General features: G+C 42.0%; 1 protein-coding gene across 2 annotated transcripts in view; it reads right to left on the bottom strand.

The window, feature by feature from the left end:
• Nucleotides 1-18,397, bottom strand: part of LOC106607454 (protein FAM171A2-like) — an 88,211-nt gene that overhangs the window by 60,511 nt on the left and 9,303 nt on the right. Inside the window, exons 2-3 of one of the 2 annotated variants that reach the window (XM_045720642.2) lie at nucleotides 5,063-5,290; nucleotides 572-755 (exon numbers count right to left, since the gene is read on the bottom strand). In XM_045720642.2, the coding sequence (XP_045576598.2) occupies nucleotides 572-755; nucleotides 5,063-5,224 (346 nt within the window). In that variant the 5' untranslated portion in view covers nucleotides 5,225-5,290. The remainder of the gene's footprint in view (nucleotides 1-571; nucleotides 756-5,062; nucleotides 5,291-18,397) is intronic. The other variant, XM_045720641.2, reaches the window with a different exon arrangement.

The following is an 18,397-nucleotide window of genomic DNA, read 5'->3' as shown; positions in this document are numbered from 1 at the left end:
GTTTACCACTTGGATGAACATTGTTTCTCATTCAATCATTATGACCATATGTCATTGAATGTAGGCTACAGTATCAGAGAGAGCAGGTAAAAAAAGCATTGGAACAAAAAGGTGCTGTGCTGCGGTTGGTATAATGGAGGAAAGAGTTACAGTAATGCTCCATCCCTTCTGAAGCAGCTCTCCGCCCGCAAATGAATGGCAGTTAAAAGCTTATTGGCCTTTTAAAAGCTTGGAGGTCTCAGAGAGACTATCAACAAGAAATGTGTGCTGGATCAATCCGCCTGGCTGTTCGAGTGACAACAGATGCTTTCAGAACATGATCAACTCAAATGGCATATGAGGTATGAATTACGACGATGGAAACAAGAGGAAATATTCCCACCAGCGTCTAAGGTAAGGAGCCAGATCAGTGAAGGGATCAAACAGGGTATGGGAGTATTCTTTTTCAATTCAGTCAAATCAGGAAGCCAACTTTTTATTCCAATACTAACTTAAACTTTACTTCCTGAATTAACTGAATTTATAATGTAATTGAACCCAACCCTGAGATCAGAGGTTGGGGTGCACTTACAATGTACACTGCTTAATTTGTAAATTGTGAGGTCCTGGAACGTTATCCGGGGTGTTCTGGGGGAGTTATCCGGGGGGCTCTGAGGTACCGGTGTCACGTCTACTCCCGCTCTTCCCCTCCACCAGCATTCGAAGTCACCTAGCATCACGCTGACTGGGTGGGCATTGGAATGGGCCACGGCTGTCTGGGAGAGAGGAGAGGAGGAGCTAGATTCTTATGAGGGGTTCATGGCTCTGTTTAAATGTGTCTTCGATCATCCCCTGGAGGGCAGAGAGGGGGGTGAGCCCCTACTCCAATTACGACAGGGGGACCAGATGGCTGCCGAGTACACACTCACCTTCCGGACAGTAGCAGCATCCATTACATTACATTACATTTACATCATTTAGCAGACGCTCTTATCCAGAGCGACTTACAGAAGTGAATGCATACATTTCATAGAATTTCATACATTTTAAAAAAAAATTCTGTGCTGGCCCCCCGTGGGAATCGAACCCACAACCCTGGTGTTGCAAACACCATGCTCTACCAACAGAGCTACAGGGAAGGGATCCAGCAGATGGAATGAGCTAGCGCTTCGTACGCTATTCAGAAGAGGTCAGCGCGAAGAGGTCCAGATGGAACTGACCTGTCAAGACGACAAGCACTCATTGTGACGCACTCATTGCGATGGCCATCCGTCTGGATAACCTTCTTCGGGAGCGTCGGTATTCTCATCGCTTCTCTCCCTCCCTCAGTGAACACTCGATCAGAGCCTGAACCCATGGAGGAAGGGGTCACAAGCATCCCCGCAGTGAAGCGACGAAGACGGAGACAGCTGGGGCTCTGTCTGTGTTGTGGTCAAGGAGGGCACCAGCTCCAGCGATGTCCGGCACTTCCTAATCCGGGATCCACAAGAGCAGAGGGACGGTCACGTGATCTTCCACCTCCTGGGGAAAGAGTGAGTATTTCATCTTCATCACTCTTTGCTAAACTCTTTTTGGTGTCCATCACACTAGTTGACTGTCCCTCATTTACTGTGTCTACAGCATTAGTGGATTCTGGTGTCGCGGGGAACTTTATTGACCAGACCCTTGCCTCCTCTCTTAACATCATCTCATACCTGCTCTCCTCTCCTTTCAAGCCCTCGATAGTCGGCCACTAGGATCTGGAACCATTACACACATCACCCAACCACTCACCCTCACCGTGGAGTCCATTCATCAGGAGAACATCCCCTTCTTCATTACCAGTGCACCAGATCATCCTCGGCCTCCCTTGGCTTCAACACCATAACCCCAAAATCTCATGGTCGAGGATGAGAATCACAGACTGGTCACCCGAATCCCATTCCCTGTGGTTCCACGTCAGTTGAGAGTCCTGTGGTTGCACTTCAGGTTGCACTTCAGGTATTCTTCAAGACCCGCGCCACATATCTTCCTTTTCATTGCCCCTGGGACTGTGCCATCAACCTGCGTCTCCGCGCAGACACATCTATCCTCTGTCGGTGGCTGAGGCCCAGGCCATGGAGGATTACATCCAAGAGTCGCTCCAACAAGGTTTCATCCCCACGTCCACTTCTCCTGTGTCAGCTGGTTTCTTCTTCGTGGCCAAGAAGGATGTAGGGTTACGTCCATGCATTGAGTACCGAGGACTCAATGAAATCACCACAAAGTATGAAGCTCATATTCAGATTAACTTCACAGTACAGAACAAGTTTGTGAAGGAAAAATGTGTTCCTACCTTAGTTTTCAAAATCTCCCACTAGTCAAGTCCATTTAACTCCTAACAGTCAGTTTCTTGCTCAAAGCCATGACGTTTAGACTCCTTGTAAGGCTGTTCAGGAGATTCTGGCTGTAGTGTCTATTTTTCTATTTTGAATGTTAAATATCTTCTTTAGCCTTGTCTACAATGCTTGATACCACAAAACGCACCTTGGTTCAGGCATGTTCAAAAACATGTTGGTTTTTTTACGTCGGCGGCAGAGGACGTTACTGTACATTCCACCTACTCTTTTGCTAATTTAATCCCTCCAGTCTTTTCTAGACCCAAGTTCCCTAACTGTACCTTTTGCATGTTGTACAGCCCAGCTTTGAATTTTGCATGAAAAGCCAGGGGTTATACGTTTGCCTGCTCTTGAACTGAGCTTCCGTCCAAACTGCACCTGCTCTGAGCACTTCATCGGTAGATTTACTGTCCACCACCCCTCCCCAGCTCCCCGTCCCCCTCTCCCGCCGAGTCTGACTCGCTAGTCGGCCTACTAGCTAGTGGAGGTGCCGGTGGTGGTGCTGAACTGGTGGGATTAGCAGCGCTGCTAGCTAAGGCATCGCAATCAGGAGCAGTTTGCCCCTCACTCCTCTCCTCTGGCACTGACAGTTCTCCGGCTTGTTTCGGGTTCGATTCACCATCTTTCTCTTGATTTTTTTACAAAAAAATTACATCAAACTTGATTTGTATTTTTTATCCATTATTTTGGTTTCATATTCAGTAGGAAGATGACTAGCCTAGGCTAAGTGACGAGATTACATAGGGACCTCTTCACTAGCTGATCACCACTACCAAGACCTATGTCAAGATCAGTTACTTACCTCACCGGCCCTCCCCATAACCTCTATGTGGAAATATGAGAGCGCGTCTGTAATCCATGTGGCAGGATAGGATAATTACACAGAAGGATCCATGCGCTTTGACATTATGTTTTTTCTGGGGGGAGGAAGAAATAACGAGGAGGCAACATGACTAAACTCTGATCACTTTTATTAGAATGTTTATAGTACGAACTGTGAAAAAGTTATAAATCATGCCGTGAGAGGTACCAGATCCTGGCAAATAGGTGCCGGAACAAACTAAGTCAAATCTGTTCCGGCAGGATCCGGGTCAAATTAAGCACTCAATAAATGAAGTATAAGTATAAGAAATCTAAGATGTGTCAAATAAATTATATCCAGCTCAGGGCACCAGCTATGCATTTGGTTTGCTAACTTGCTAGCTAAGTGGCTAGATGTCAAGATCAAGCTTCTTGGTTACAGCAGAGACATTCAATCCTCTGCTGGATCAAGATTCCTGTTGCCTAAATTGTTTTGTAATAATAATATATATATATACAGTGTATTTGTTTTTTTTATAGCACTCCTTGTTTGCACATTCAGCAATACCATATACCCTGGTATGGTACAGAAACGGTATAAGAGTATGAAAATCTGGATACTGCCCAGTAGGCTTGAGCGATGTATAGTTTATACTGTATACCGGGATATTTAGAAAAACAGTATGGTTTACACCCCTGCTTATAAGTTATGTATAACTATAACAAATCTAAGCGGTATGGTACAGAAACGTATGACGTATGAAAATCTGGATAGCGCCCAACCTTACCTCACGTGACATCTGTTTGATTGCCCGGTCATCCCGTCTTCAGTTAGCTGTTTGTTCCACAACTCAAAATTATAAAACTGGCTAGTTTGTCTTCGTCTCGTTTGTCCTTAGATAGGCTGTTAGATGTAAAACAGGATTACTTTTACTTTGCTGCTTTTGGGTAAAGTTTGTCGACTTGAATATGAAATTGATTTGAATTATTTAAAAAAATATATATATTAAAACAGTTATGACGGTTATTTTCTTTTCATTACGGTCTTCAGGGCTCCAGCTATGCATCGTCGATTACACGGTTATTAAAAAATCGTCACAGCCCCATCCATGGCATGATGGCATTGGCATCCATGCAATTCTACCCTCAAGAACCAGTGCCATGTCAGAGAGGAGACGCAAAAAAAAAACCACCACAGACATGAGTGCACCCCAAATAGCACCCTATTCCCTACATAGTGTACTACTTTTGACCAGGACCCATGATGCAGCCGAACAACATGCAATTCATACAGGCCTGGACTCCTGTCACTTTTTGGCCCTAATGCTAAAAGTAGACCAGCACTAACAGCTAAGTGGCTTCCAGCTGCTAGTGCCGACAGGACAGCTCTTTCCCTTACGGATGAATTTGCAGCTCAGAGGGTGGGATATAACTACAGCAACAACTGGGTTAGATGGGGTGGGCGGGTGGAGACAGATATACTGCAGACGGTGGGAGTCATCTGGGGTGTGCAAACGCAGGGGTAACACCCTGGCAGTGGACCCAGAGAGGAGGAGGCAATGGAGGGGAAATGGGGTGGGGAATTTGAGGTTAAACAACAACTGGGTAGGACTGTCCACACCCCACAGAGGACAGATCGGCAGAGACGGCTTGTTGGACATTCCTTTATGATGGCATCCTGGCCTCTGATTCCATCAAATGTCCCAAAGGATTCTGGTAATTATTATTGTAATTCATCCATTACTTGCATAGTTTAGCCATCAGTATTTAAAATATAACTTTGTGAGGATTAAGTTCTCATAACGTGACCGCACAAAGTAGTACGAATAAGACTTTGATGCAATGGTGGTAAACCACAACAACACAACATTCTTTTCATTCCTGAGGTGAAAAAGTGATAGTTATGGATGAAACACAATACTCACAGGGGATGCGGCTGGCATGCCAGGGGGCGGAGTTAGTGACAAAGCCCTGTTTTGTTGCCGTGACAATGACCCAGGTGCCAGGGCGGTATAGGAAGGTGACCATGACGACACCATCTTTGCCAGCCTTGCTGGATGCCAAGGTAGACTGGTTCCCATAAACATCCACTGCGGCCTCTGCCAGAGGTGAAAGGTCACTGTTGTCAAACACCTGGACTCTGACGAGCACCTCTGTGGAGAGACAGGAACGAGAATTATTAAATTATTCAAACTAAACCAGAAACCTACAGGATAATTTGCAATGAATGCACAAAAGTATTGTTTGGTTTTGATTAAAAGTTGGAGGCTAAACTTGTACGCCATCGTACAAGTTCCACAATGAACTCTTATTGCAATCTGAGAGCACACAGATTGTTCTGCTTTTTCACATATAGTTGGGTTGTAGTTTCTAAGTTCCCTTGTAGCTAACGATAGGAAATGTGTTGCCCTTATACAACAAATTCGAGTGTCATCTTGCCCTACATATAGTAAATGACAGGGCAAGCTTGTCTCTGTTCAGGTGTTCTAGTTCTCAGCTGACAAGGCATGATGACTCATCGTTGTTAACCATGAGATCAAAAAGCATTTAATAGAGTTTAGCGGTCTAGTGCCCGACCCTATTAGGACATGCTGGGACTTCTGCCATCAGAATCGATTGATCCTCCAAACCCCAGCCAAACTGTCTGGAAGGACAGAATGGCTGGCTGATTCCACTGCAATGACCATGTGCTTTCTTGTACCCAAGGTGATGACCTAGATCATACAGGCATACTACTCATAAGCTGTTCAGAACAATTCTAGTTATTGAGTTCAAGAATATATTCCATGGAAAACATCCTCTCTCATGATCATGAGATCACACACACACAGTCCAAGGTCCATTGACAGAAATGTTGCAATTAACAGTTGATATTATTGGCTGTGATAGACTCTTTCTCAACATACTGTGACACAGACTCTGTAGGGGGTAACACTAACACTATGTGCTTCTCAGAATAGTGTGTGTGTGTGTGTGTGTGTGTGTGTGTGTGTGTGTGTGTGTGTGTGTGTGTGTGTGTGTGTGTGTGTGTACCCTAGCCCATTCACATGACCATTGTTTGGCCCAGTTCACATTTTCACATGCTACAGAGAGTCCTTCAGAAAACCCAGTTCACATTTTCACATGCTCCAAAGAGTCCTTCAGAAATATATTTTGATTCTAAATGGGTCAATGGCTCAATTGATGCATGTCCCCAGAAAAGAATGTTGGGAAAATGGGTCGCTTGGCAGCTCCATCTAGCGTGGAGGACAAGGCCCAGTGATGTGGCATACTGAGAAGATGATATCATCTCCATAATTAACATACAACATGAATCAACAAACACAACAACCCACATGAAGCTATAAGGGAAATCACATTGCATGAACTGGTACTCAATAGGGGTACTCAATTCCTCTACGTGCCTACATTACAAAAACGTTTCCTCTATGACTTCAGTAGGTTGTTGGTGGTCCACCATATAGTGCTACGCAGAATATTATTTATTGTGCCAATGCAGCAAGCTGCGGTTGTTGAGAGTGCCTCCTTGATATTTGGGGATACAAAGCCAAGAGCTAAAAGGCTGAAATCATGGCAGGAAATACAATGAGATGCCAATTAAATGTAATATTAAACCTGACACTGAACTGGCTTAGAGTACCCCCCTCTCTCTCGCTATCTTTCCCAACACCCTCTCTGAGACCGATCACTTTGGTCCTTTTTACATTGATGAAAGTTGAAGGAGATTCCCAAGAGGTATCAAACAAAATCCTGAGAATGGACTTATTACTGTAATGTAAACTTGCAAACCTGTCACGTCTCGACCGCAACCTCCTGAAGTTATGCACGACACTCAGCCCTCTCCAAGCAGGGCAATATAAACAGAATTGTCTCGTTGAGCCCAACACTGGTGCAGTAAAAATAGCAATAGCACAACAATGTTTTTGAAACAACTAAAATGTATAGACATGTTCATTATATTTCAGACTTGTTTTATTGCAATTTCACCTGAAATTGCAGTAGCTGCCTGTTACATTATGAAATTCTCACTGTATAAGAATCTCAATGTGTGTTTTCTTTCCTTGGCTGCACTGAGCCACCATCCAGGCAATATATTATCGAGCTAGCTATGCAAGCATGAAGCTCATTAGCTCCCCGGGGAATTATCAATGTTTTCAATGTTTTACGTCATATAATGACTTCCATGATATTTATAAAATTAAGCCTGGTTTGTAAGGTAACTTAAAGTAAAAATCCACCCAAAACCATTAATTCATTTAATTTACAGTGTAAAATAACACTAATATGTGAGAAAAAAAATTGTGAAAAAAATAAATCATTTTGGCGTTATAATAAGGTTGTCCTAGCTAGCTAACAAAATTAGCTACACACAATACCAAAAACAATATCAGCATGTAAAGTAGCTAGTTAGTGCAGTTTGTTTAGGCGATTTTACAGCTATCAAAATAAGAGTCTACAATCTCAACATGTTCAACCTGTAGATCAATGTGCTTCACAGAGTGGAGTCCAACATTCGCTACGGCAGATAAACTATTGAGGAGATCGGAAACGTTGGCCACGCTACGCCAATGGGCTGCGCGTTGCATTCTGAACGATTCTGGAGCGCTCTCCTTCGAGGAGTGAATGGGAGTCTATTGGGTGCTAGCTCAAAAACCCAACATTAGCACAAATTTCATCAACTTCGTAAACATCTTTTCTGAGATGTGAGATAATTAACTTGCTATCTGTAATATTGTATAGTTTTGGAATCACAAAATGATGTACTTTCGAGATTAGTTTAGCAACCGCGTGACGCAGCATGAATGCGATTGGTCGGCAGTCGACAGGTCGGGCTTTATACAATCCCTCATTCATTGGATTCCTATCTCCTTTCTATAACATCTCTGGCAACGGCACCATGCAATGCACCCTGGACTAAAGCGGCAGACAAAGAGGAAAAATGTGCTAGACCCTCCATTAAATTACACATTTCCCAAGGTAGGAATATCGCAAAAATATGATCAATGGCTTATTCGAGAGAAGACATCCTCCCGAGTTATTACATCACCCAGTATTGAAATCTGTATGAAAGACATTTTTGCAATCTTAAAGTAGTATTCCTATTAACTTCCAGTGTAGTGACAGCGACTTTATCACAGTGATACATTATACCGGTGTGATTTCTGCTAGCTTTGAACGCCAAAAAATTCAGATACACATGAAAACAGGAAATGACCTAGGGAATCAATAGAACATCACTCAGAGATGCACAAAAACAATATAACATTCAAAATGGGTGAACCTTTCATGTAACACTCTGAAGTTGTAATGTAGGCCTAAGAGCTATCTAGCTATGGTTCAGCTAATGCAAGATAATGTCAACATTCAGCTAACTAGGTAATGCAGCTATTATGATGTAGTGAAGGAGAATGCAGAAATAATTTTGTTTAGTTTGCTAACTAGCAAGCTCTGTAGCTATTATACTATGAACGACACTATATGATAAAGTTACTGTACCTTTATATTTGTATGAGAGTCGTCAACATTCATGTTTGATATGCAAACGGTACTAGCTAGCAGTAGCTAGCCAGCTGTGCAAGCTAATTTAATGTGTGTACGAACAAGAAATAAACCCTTTAATTGTTTGCATATGGTTGTGAATTGTTGCATTATTCAAGAGTGTAATAGCGTTATGTTTTAGATGAAAAGTTGCTTGCAGGGATCAGTGTGCTTAGCTTCCTCCACTGTCCAATTGCCCCATACTCGAACCAGTGATCCTCTGCTTCGCAAGACACGTGACTGCCCTCCTTGACAACGTACCAACAGTTTGAGACACCTAAAAGGTACTGATTGGATGGCTCCATCTGCAACATTTCCAGCTAGCTCTGGAGTGAGTTTATGGCACATTCTTAAAAACTTTTTAGTGACAGGGGACAGTATTCGGAAATTCGGATGAATGACGTGCCCAAATTAAACTGCCTACTACTCGGGCTCAGAACGTAGGATATGCATATTATTAGTAGATTTGGATAGAAACCACTCTGAAGTTTCGAAAACTGTTTGAATGATGTCTGTGAGAATAACAGAACTCATATGGCAGGCAAAAACCTGAGAAAAAAATCCAACCAGGAAGTGGTTTGTAGTTTTTCAAGACTAGGCCTATTCAGTATACAGTGACTTAGGGTTCCTAAGGCTTCCACTAGATGTCAACAGTCTTTATAAAGTTGTTTGAGGCTTTTATGGTGAACAGAGAGCGAACAAACGAAGTTGGAAGTTGTTGACTCAGGAAAGGACATGGCCTCAATTGCGCGCATTCACATGAGAGGTAGCTGTGTTCCATTACATTTTTGAAGACATTTGAATCGTCCGGTTGGAATATTATTGAACTTTTATGTTAAAAAGGCCCTAAAGATTGATGCTATACATCGTTTGACATGTTTCTACGAACTTAAATATAACTTTTTAGACTTTTCGTCATGACATTTTCGGCGCGCGTCCTACATTTGGAGTAGCTTACTGAACGCGCTAAGAGGACATAAATGATGGACTTTATCGAACAAAACAAAATTTATTGTGGACCTGGGATTCCTAGGAGTGCATTCTGATGAAGATCATCAAAGGTAAGTGAATATTTATAATGCTATTTATGATTTTAGATGACTCCAAAATGGCGGGTATCTGTATTGACTGCTGTTGTTTTCTGAGCGCAGTACTCAGATTATTGCAAAGTGGGCTTTCCCCGTGAAGCTTTTTTGAAATCTGTCACAGCGGTTGCATTAACCTGTTGGGGATAGGGGGCAGTATTTGCACGGCCGGATAAAAAACGTACCCGATTTAATCTGGTTACTACTCCTGCCCAGTAACTAGAATATGCATATAATTGTTTGATTTGGATAGAAAACACCCTAAAGTTTCTAAAACTGTTTGAATGGTGTCTGTGAGTATAACAGAACTCATTTGGCAGGCCAAAACCTGAGAAGATTCCAAACAGGAAGCGCTCTCTCTGACTATTTCTTGGCCTTCTTGATCATCTCTAACCAAAACAGGGGATCTCTGGCATAACGTGACATTTTCTAACGCTCCCATAGGCTCTCAGAAGGCGGCAGAACGATGAATGGTGACTTTGCAGGCCATGGCTGAAAAACAGTAGCGCATTTGGATAGTGGTCGATCTGAGAACAATGAGACTGAGGCGCGTGCACGAGCCGACACCATGTTTTCATTTTTGGTTTTTGAACGAAAACAGGGTTTCCCGGTCGGAATATTATCGCTTTTTTACCTGAAAAATCGCATAAAAATTTATTTTAAACAGCGTTTGACATGCTTCGAAGTACGGTAATGGAATATTTTGACATTTTTTGTCACGAAACGCGTCGGGCGCGTCACCCTTCTTTACCCTTCGGATAGTGTCTTGAACGCACGAACAAAACGCCGCTATTTGGATATAACTATGGATTATTTGGAACCAAACCAACATTTGTTATTGAAGTAGAAGTCCTGGGAGTGCATTCTGACGAAGAACAGCAAAGGTAATCCAATTTTTCGAATAGTAATTTAATTCTGAGTTTGGTGAGTACCACACTTGGTGGGTGTCAAAATACTAGCCTGTGATGGCCGGGCTATCTACTCAGAATATTGCAAAATGTGCTTTCACCGAAAAGCTATTTTAAAATCGGACATAGCAATTGCGTAAAGGAGTGCTGTATCTATAATTCTTAAAATAATTGTTATGTTTTTTGTGAACGTTTATCGTGAGTAATTTAGTAAATTCACCGGAAGAGTTCGGTGGGAATGCTAGTCACATGCTTGTCACATGCTAATGTAAAAAGCTGGTTTTTGATATAAATATGAACTTGATTGAACAAAACATGCATGTATTGTATAACATAATGTCCTAGGAGTGTCATCTGATGAAGATCATCAAAGGTTAGTGCTGCATTTAGCTGTGGTTTTGGTTTTTGTGACATTATATGCTAGCTTGAAAAATGGGTGTCTGATTATTTCTGGCTGGGTACTCTGCTGACATAATCTAATGTTTTGCTTTCGTTGTAAAGCCTTTTTGAAATCGGACAGTGTGGTTAGATTAACGAGAGTCTTGTCTTTAAAATGGTGTAAAATAGTCATATGTTTGAGAAATTGAAGTAATAGCATTTCAAAGGTATTTGAATATCGCGCCACGGGATTACACTGGCTGTTGAGTAGGTGGGACGCAAGCGTCCCACCTAGCCCATAGAGGTTAAGGAGATGTTTATCTATAATTCTTTGAATAACAGTTTAATATTTTATCAACGTTTATGATGAGTATTTCTATAAATTGATGTGCTCATTCACCGGACGTTTTCGGAGGAAAAGCATTTCTGAACATTACGGGCAAATGTAAAATGTTTTTTTTTTTAATATAAATATGAACTTTATCGAGCAAAATATACATGTATTGTGTAACATGAAGTCCTATGAGTGCCATCTGATGAATATCATCAAAGGTTAGTGCTTAATTTTAGCTGTATTTCTGGTTTTCGTGAAGCCTGTCCTTGCTTGGAAAATGGCTGTGTGGCTTTTATTTTTTAGGCACTGTCCTAACATAATCTAATGTTTTGCTTTCGCCGTAAAGCCTTTTTGAAATCGGACAATGTGGTTCGATTAACCTGTTGGGGATAGGGGGCAGTATTTGCACGGCTGGATAAAAAACGTACCCGATTTAATCTGGTTACTACTCCTGCCCAGAGACTAGAATATGCATATAATTATTAGCTTTGGAAAGAAAACACCCTAACGTTTCTAAAACTGTTTGAATGGTGTCTGTGAGTATAACAGAACTCATATGGCAGGCAAAAACCTGAGAAGATTCCAAACAGGAAGTACCCTCTCTGACCATTCCTTGGGCTTCTTGGCTCTGTTTATTGAACATTTAGGATCTTTGCTGTAACGTGACACTTCCTACGGCTCCCATAGGCTCTCAGAACCCGGGAAAAAGCTGAATGATGTAATTCCAGCCGCTGGCTGAAAAACTTTAGCGCATTTGGATGGTGGTCGATCAGAGGGCCATCAGACTGAGGCTCGTGCACGAGGGGATCCCATGCTTTTATTTTCTCTCTCTTTGTACTAAAAACCGATTTCCCGGTCGGAATATTATCGTTTTTTTACGAGAAAAATTGCATAAAAATTGATTTTAAACAGTGGTTGACATGCTTCGAAATACGGTAATGGAATATTTAGAATTCTTTTGTCACGAAATGCGTCGTGCTCGTCACCCTTCTTTACCATTCGGATAGTGTCTTGAACGCACGAACAAAACAGAGGATATTTGAACATAACTATGGATTATTTTGAACCAAACCAACATTTGTTATTGAAGTAGAAGTCCTGGGAGTGCATTCTGACGAAGACAGCAAAGGTAATAACATTTTTCTTATAGTAAATCTGACTTTGGTAAGGGCTAAACTTGGTCGGTGTCTAAATGGCTAGCCCTGTGATGCCGGGCTATCTACTCAGGATATTGCAAAATGTGCTTTCACCGAAAAGCTATTTTAAAATCGTGCATAGAGGAGTTCTGTATCTATAATTCTTAAAATAATTCTTGTGTTTTTTGTGATCGTTTATCGTGAGTAATTTAGCAAATTCACCGGAAGTTTGCTAAGTATGCTAGTTCTGAACGTCACATGCTAATGTAAAAAGCTGTTTTTTGATATAAATATGAACTTGATTGAACAAAACATGCATGTATTGTATAACATAATGTCCTAGGGTTGTTATCTGATGAAGATCATCAAAGGTTAGTGCTGCATTTAGCTGTCTTCTGGGTTTATGTGACATTATATGCTAGCTTGAAAAATGGGTGTCTGATTATTTCTGGCTGGGTACTCTGCTGACATAATCTAATGTTTTGCTTTCGTTGTAAAGCCTTTTTGAAATCGGACAGTGTGGTTAGATTAACGAGAGTCTTGTCTTTAAAATGGTGTAAAATAGTCATATGTTTGAGAAATTGAAGTAATAGCATTTCTAAGGTATTTGAATAACGCGCCACGGGATTCAACTGGCTGTTGAGTAGGTGGGACGATTTCGTCCCGCCGACCCTAGAGAGGTTAAGGAGAAGTGTATCTTTAAAATGGTGTAAAATAGTAGTATGTTTGAGAAATTTGAATTATGAGATTTTTGCTGTTTTGAATTTGCCGCCCTGCTATTTCACTGGCTGTGTCCCGCTGGTGGGACTGTAGCGTCCCACATAGCCCAGAGAGGTTAACTCTATTACACTTGGTTACTGGCTAGTGGCTACTGTGATGTTTACGGTAAATTGGATCAGCAGAGCAAAAATGTCATGTTGCCAGCTACAACGAAAGGTAAGGCAAAGATGTGATGTATAAATTGAAAAGTGTATGTACATATTTTGCCAATGTAAATCTCGTTGCGGTGCCTCTCCTTCAACCCTCATCAATGAGAATAGCCCCCCCCCCCTCTCTCTCTCTCTCTCCCACCCTCCCTCTCTGGTACCTCTCTCTCCCCCTCCACCTCCCTCCCTCCCTGGTACCTCTCTATTTCTCCCACCTCCCTCTCTCTCTATCACTCTCTCCCTCCTTCCTTTCCTCCCTCTGCAGATGGGTATTCAGGACAGGATGAGGGAAGCCGAGCCGCAGGGTGGCCTTGGAATAGGAAGATAAGTATTCCCGCATTCCAATAACGTCCCATTTCCATGTTTGCTCACAGCCAGCTCTTCCTGTATGTACAGTAGGCTCATTTCCATTCCATTGCTTAACACACACATTACCTACCACGATCTGATCTGAGCCATCTCATTCTGGCTACGGGCCAAATCTCATCTAGGCACTTCACACCTCTCTCACACTACACAGCTCAATATAAATGAGTGATTTTGCCGATTGAGGTACTGTAGGCTATTTGAATAGAAATCAGCTGTTATTCAATGTTCACACACTTTCTTTCTTTAGCCTCCCCAGACATGATGCACAAGCATACGTGTGAGTTACTAATGATGAGGTTCAGGGGGTGTGAATGAGTGACAGTGGCGGTCGGTGACGTTTAAAATGAGCATGGCCTTATTTCTATTACAGAATATGACTGTCATTCATATTCCATTCACCCAGCTCAATGTGACATCGATAGGTTTAGGCTACTACATGATACTCAAACTTCCCTATAACCATCATGAGGTTGCTACAACCTAACTAAGCCTATGAATGAAAGTTTACAACATACTGTAGGCTTGCTTCCATTTAAGAAACGTTTTTCAATAGAATCAGCGGAATGAATACACACTTGATCACACGCAAACACAGTTCACTTTCATAGCAGCCATATACAAACAGCATGATCCAAAGGAATATAGGTGGAATCAGTCACTGACACAGACATGGTGGTGTTGTCACGATCTGACCTTAGAGATCCTTTTATGTCTCTATTTTGGTTGGTCAGGGCGTGAGTTGGGGTGGGCATTCTATGTCCTTTTTTCTATGTTTGGTATTTCTTTGGTTCGGCCGGGTATGGCTCTCAATCAGGGACAGCTGTATATCGTTGTTGCTGATTGGGAGCCATACTTAGGCAGCCTGTTTTCCTTTGGGTTTTGGTGGGTAGTTATTTTCTGTTTAGTCATTTGTTACCTGACAGAACTGTTTGGCTGTTGTCTTTTGTTTAGTTGTAATGTGTTCTCATTTTCCATTAAATTTCATGATGAGCACTAACCACGCTGCGCCTTGGTCTACTCCATTCAACAGCCATTACAGGTGTAGCAGGAAGAGGTTGTGAGTTCAAACCCCAAGTGAATAATAATCACTGTGTAAATAAACATATACATTGTTAAAATGTGTCATATGTAAGTGGGAAACACTGCCGCTATTTTATGACGTTCCCTGAGACTTCCTAATAACTTTTTGTTTGTAGGGCATCATGTTAACATTTTTATCCATGAATCCAAAATGTGTAATCACGTGAAAATCCACATGTGACACTTCATGTAAAATAGCATCACAAGGGATGTTTTCCAAAGCCACATGGTTTTATAATTATTTACAATAATAATAATAACATTATGAAATAAATTGTTGCATGTGGAAATTTCACATGTGAAATCTGGTGATTTTACACATGTGAAATCATGTGTTTTTTTTCCATAAGGGCTTCCTCAATCTGGACAGCCTTGTAAAGCTGTTTGGGGGAGTTTCCTGAGAGAGCAGATAGGATGGAAGACTGACGTATCACAATCCCAGTCTGTCCTTCTCCTATGAGCAAGGTCAAACCTCCTTAGAAACATTTTGATCTAAGGAGACTCACTTGTAACCCAAATGAAACACAAAGGGTTTGAGGTAGCGGTATCAAGGGCGAGGATAGAGTTAAGAGGAGATAAATCTAACCAAATCACCTCCACCTCCTTCCTACTCACATAGACCAGCTGGAAGTCATCATGAGGGACTTCCTGAGACTGCACATAGAGGGGACAGGAGAAACAGAGAAAGAGAGTGCAGAGAGGGAAAGAGAGGGGGATCCACAGCTGGAGCACATCAGTAGAGAGTGTCTCTCTCAGGCCTCTGTTGTCTACCAGGGCCCAGAGGGAGAGTTATATGGTGTGTGAAGGTTTTTAGGGGTCCTTAAAGTTGGGTTACAGCTTTGAATATCTTTCAGCTTGAACCCTACCACCTACAAGGTGAAAAAAAAGCTACCTTTGGTAACACAAGAAGGGCCCCGAAAGCACTTCATGTGTAACATTGGGATTTTTACCAAGGCATTTCAGAATAACTACAGATCCACTATCCACTAATAGCCAGCATGAATTGTTAGCTTAGAAAGTGAATGGTTTTGTCGTAAAATACTTGGAAGTTTCTGACTAACTCAGCAAGCGATGATAGCTTAGCTTGTTGTTACTTAGCTTGTCATTACACGTGTAAAGGTTTCGATTCAATCAAAAAGATTTAAGCTTCCTCAGCAGCAGGTTGACAGTACAGTACACCCAGGTTGATATGTTAATATGGATGATTTCCAAGTGTTATAAACTACTGCTGAGTGTCCCCAGAGAGGAAACCCATCCACCATTTAGACCGTGTTGGCCCTGGTGCAGGGCATTGTTCCATGTGGAATCACAGCCTCACAGGACACATCAAGGCTGTTCTAGAACAGGAAAACACAGTTCCAAGTTTCAAGCCAAAGTCCACAAACAGTTCCCCCTACTGTGATCTCCTTCAGAGGCAGGATCCCAGTGGACAAGAGGCTAGTCCCCTTGATTATCACAGAGGAGAAAGGAGAGGACACTACATATACTTGATATGAGAAAACAGGATAAGACACACAGATGGCACAATTTCTGATTGATAAAGTAGAAAAATAACTGTTACAATCAACTCAGATTTAACACAAAGTCCCTGCTTTATTTTACCAGTGTCATCCTTTTCCATATGAAACCAATAGTAATTTCTGATCTGTAATTATGAACAGTGATTCATATCATTAAGGTGTCATTACTTTTCATTCCTGGGTAACAGTAATTGTTTCTGCTCATTTGCACAAGGAAGTGGTGAACAATCCAATAAAATCACAAGATTTCACCACAACTGAGTGGCGTGTAAATTACCGATATTTCCATAGTTTACAGTCACGATTCCACAGAACCTAACGTCAACACAACAGGCTGAGTACAGAAATGTGTTACCATGACAATCATCCAAGAACACGTTCACCCGCACCCACACCCACACAAAACACTGGCTAGTACATATTAATGGTATCAAACGTTTTTGTGTTACATAGTCCTACATTAGTCACAGAAGATTGTTGAATCTATGTGGTGTTCAGGCACTCATAGCACTCTGAGCAAAAGAGTGGTATCTGAATCAAACAGATGCTGGAAGGGAAAAAACACAAATGCACGATCTGGTTACACTAATCTATGATCAGAGTGAGGCCACGGGCAGGTTGCTGGGATGCAGTAATACAACTTGGTCATCATGTCCAGATGTTTTAGATCTCTGCAGCTTAGCCAAGATGTTTAAAGCTGGCCTGGGACATCACATTGGCTTGTACTGTATGTGGTCAGAGAGAGGATTAAGAGGAGTAGCTAGAGAAACTATCATGTGGAGGTGAATTACATACACAGAGCCTTTCATACAGTATCTCCATACAGTGTATGGCACTGACATACAGCTGAAGTCAGAAGTTTACATACATTTAGGTTGGAGTCATTAAAACTCATTTTTCAATCACCCATTTGCGACCAAGCTACAACTTCCTGACTGATGTCTTGAGATGTTGCTTCAATATATCCACATCATTTTCCTGCCTCATGATGCCATCTATTTTGTGAAGTGCACCAGTCGCTCCTGCAGCAAAGCACCCTCACAACATGATGCATCCCTTTTGCTGGCAGTCCTTGTTTAGAGACAAGGCAGGCTGTTGAGATTTATTCAGGCTCACTTTTGATGTAAATGAATCTCATTCCAGAATAACTTGTCATTAGGAGGAAAATAAAGTCACAAGGCAAGAATTCGAGGAAAGAGCCATGGTTCAGGGATCCACCCATTGTGTGTTAGGCTGTCTATATTTCCAAAGGGGTGCTATGCTGTGCTACTATGCTATGTCTAGACAGCTCTACTAGTATGCTCTGAGAGGAGAGAGGGTGTTAGGTGTCAACAGTCGGATTCCTCCCACTGTACAGTTGCCTGAGCAAAAATTCCACGGCAGACAGCCAGCCCACCTTCAATAGGCTACCACTACAGCAAAATAGCCTGGTTGGTCCTGGTCCACAGTGCTCTGAATCCTAATACAGGATGTCAGTCAGAGCAAAATTCTATGAGTCAGACAGACCCACTCTTTATAGCCTGGTCCTCGATCTTGTTTGCGCTGTCTTGCCAACTCCTATGGTCATTGTGACCATATGATTTGGCAAGACAGCACAAACAGATCTGGATCCAGGCTACCACTCTTCAGTAGAAACCAACTAATTTGTACATGCCTCAGCTCCACTCCCAGCAGTAGAATGTATAATTAAAAAGAAATGATTGAATTGCTAATTAGAACTGACCTCTTCTTGACATTGCTTCCATATTTAACATAACCATATATCTACTCTACACTGCCTGCTACTTCCCCTGGACGGTTTAGTGAGACAGCATTTTCACATCACAATATAGCCAGCCATTTTTGAGATTCTCAAAAGAGCCACAATCCAGATTCTTTTGTGGCTAATTATCAAATAATATGACCTGGAGACGTTGTACAGTCGTGGCCAAAAGTTGAACTGAATCCCCCAAAAACATTTCTACTGCATTTCAGCCCTGCCACAAA

The sequence above is a fragment of the Salmo salar genome, chromosome 06 (genome assembly GCF_965601325.2).
Source record: "Salmo salar chromosome 06, fSalSal1, whole genome shotgun sequence".
In the NCBI taxonomy this organism is placed as follows: domain Eukaryota; kingdom Metazoa; phylum Chordata; class Actinopteri; order Salmoniformes; family Salmonidae; genus Salmo; species Salmo salar.
Note: the sequence above shows the minus strand (reverse complement) of the source record. Positions and strands in the feature narration are given on the sequence as shown.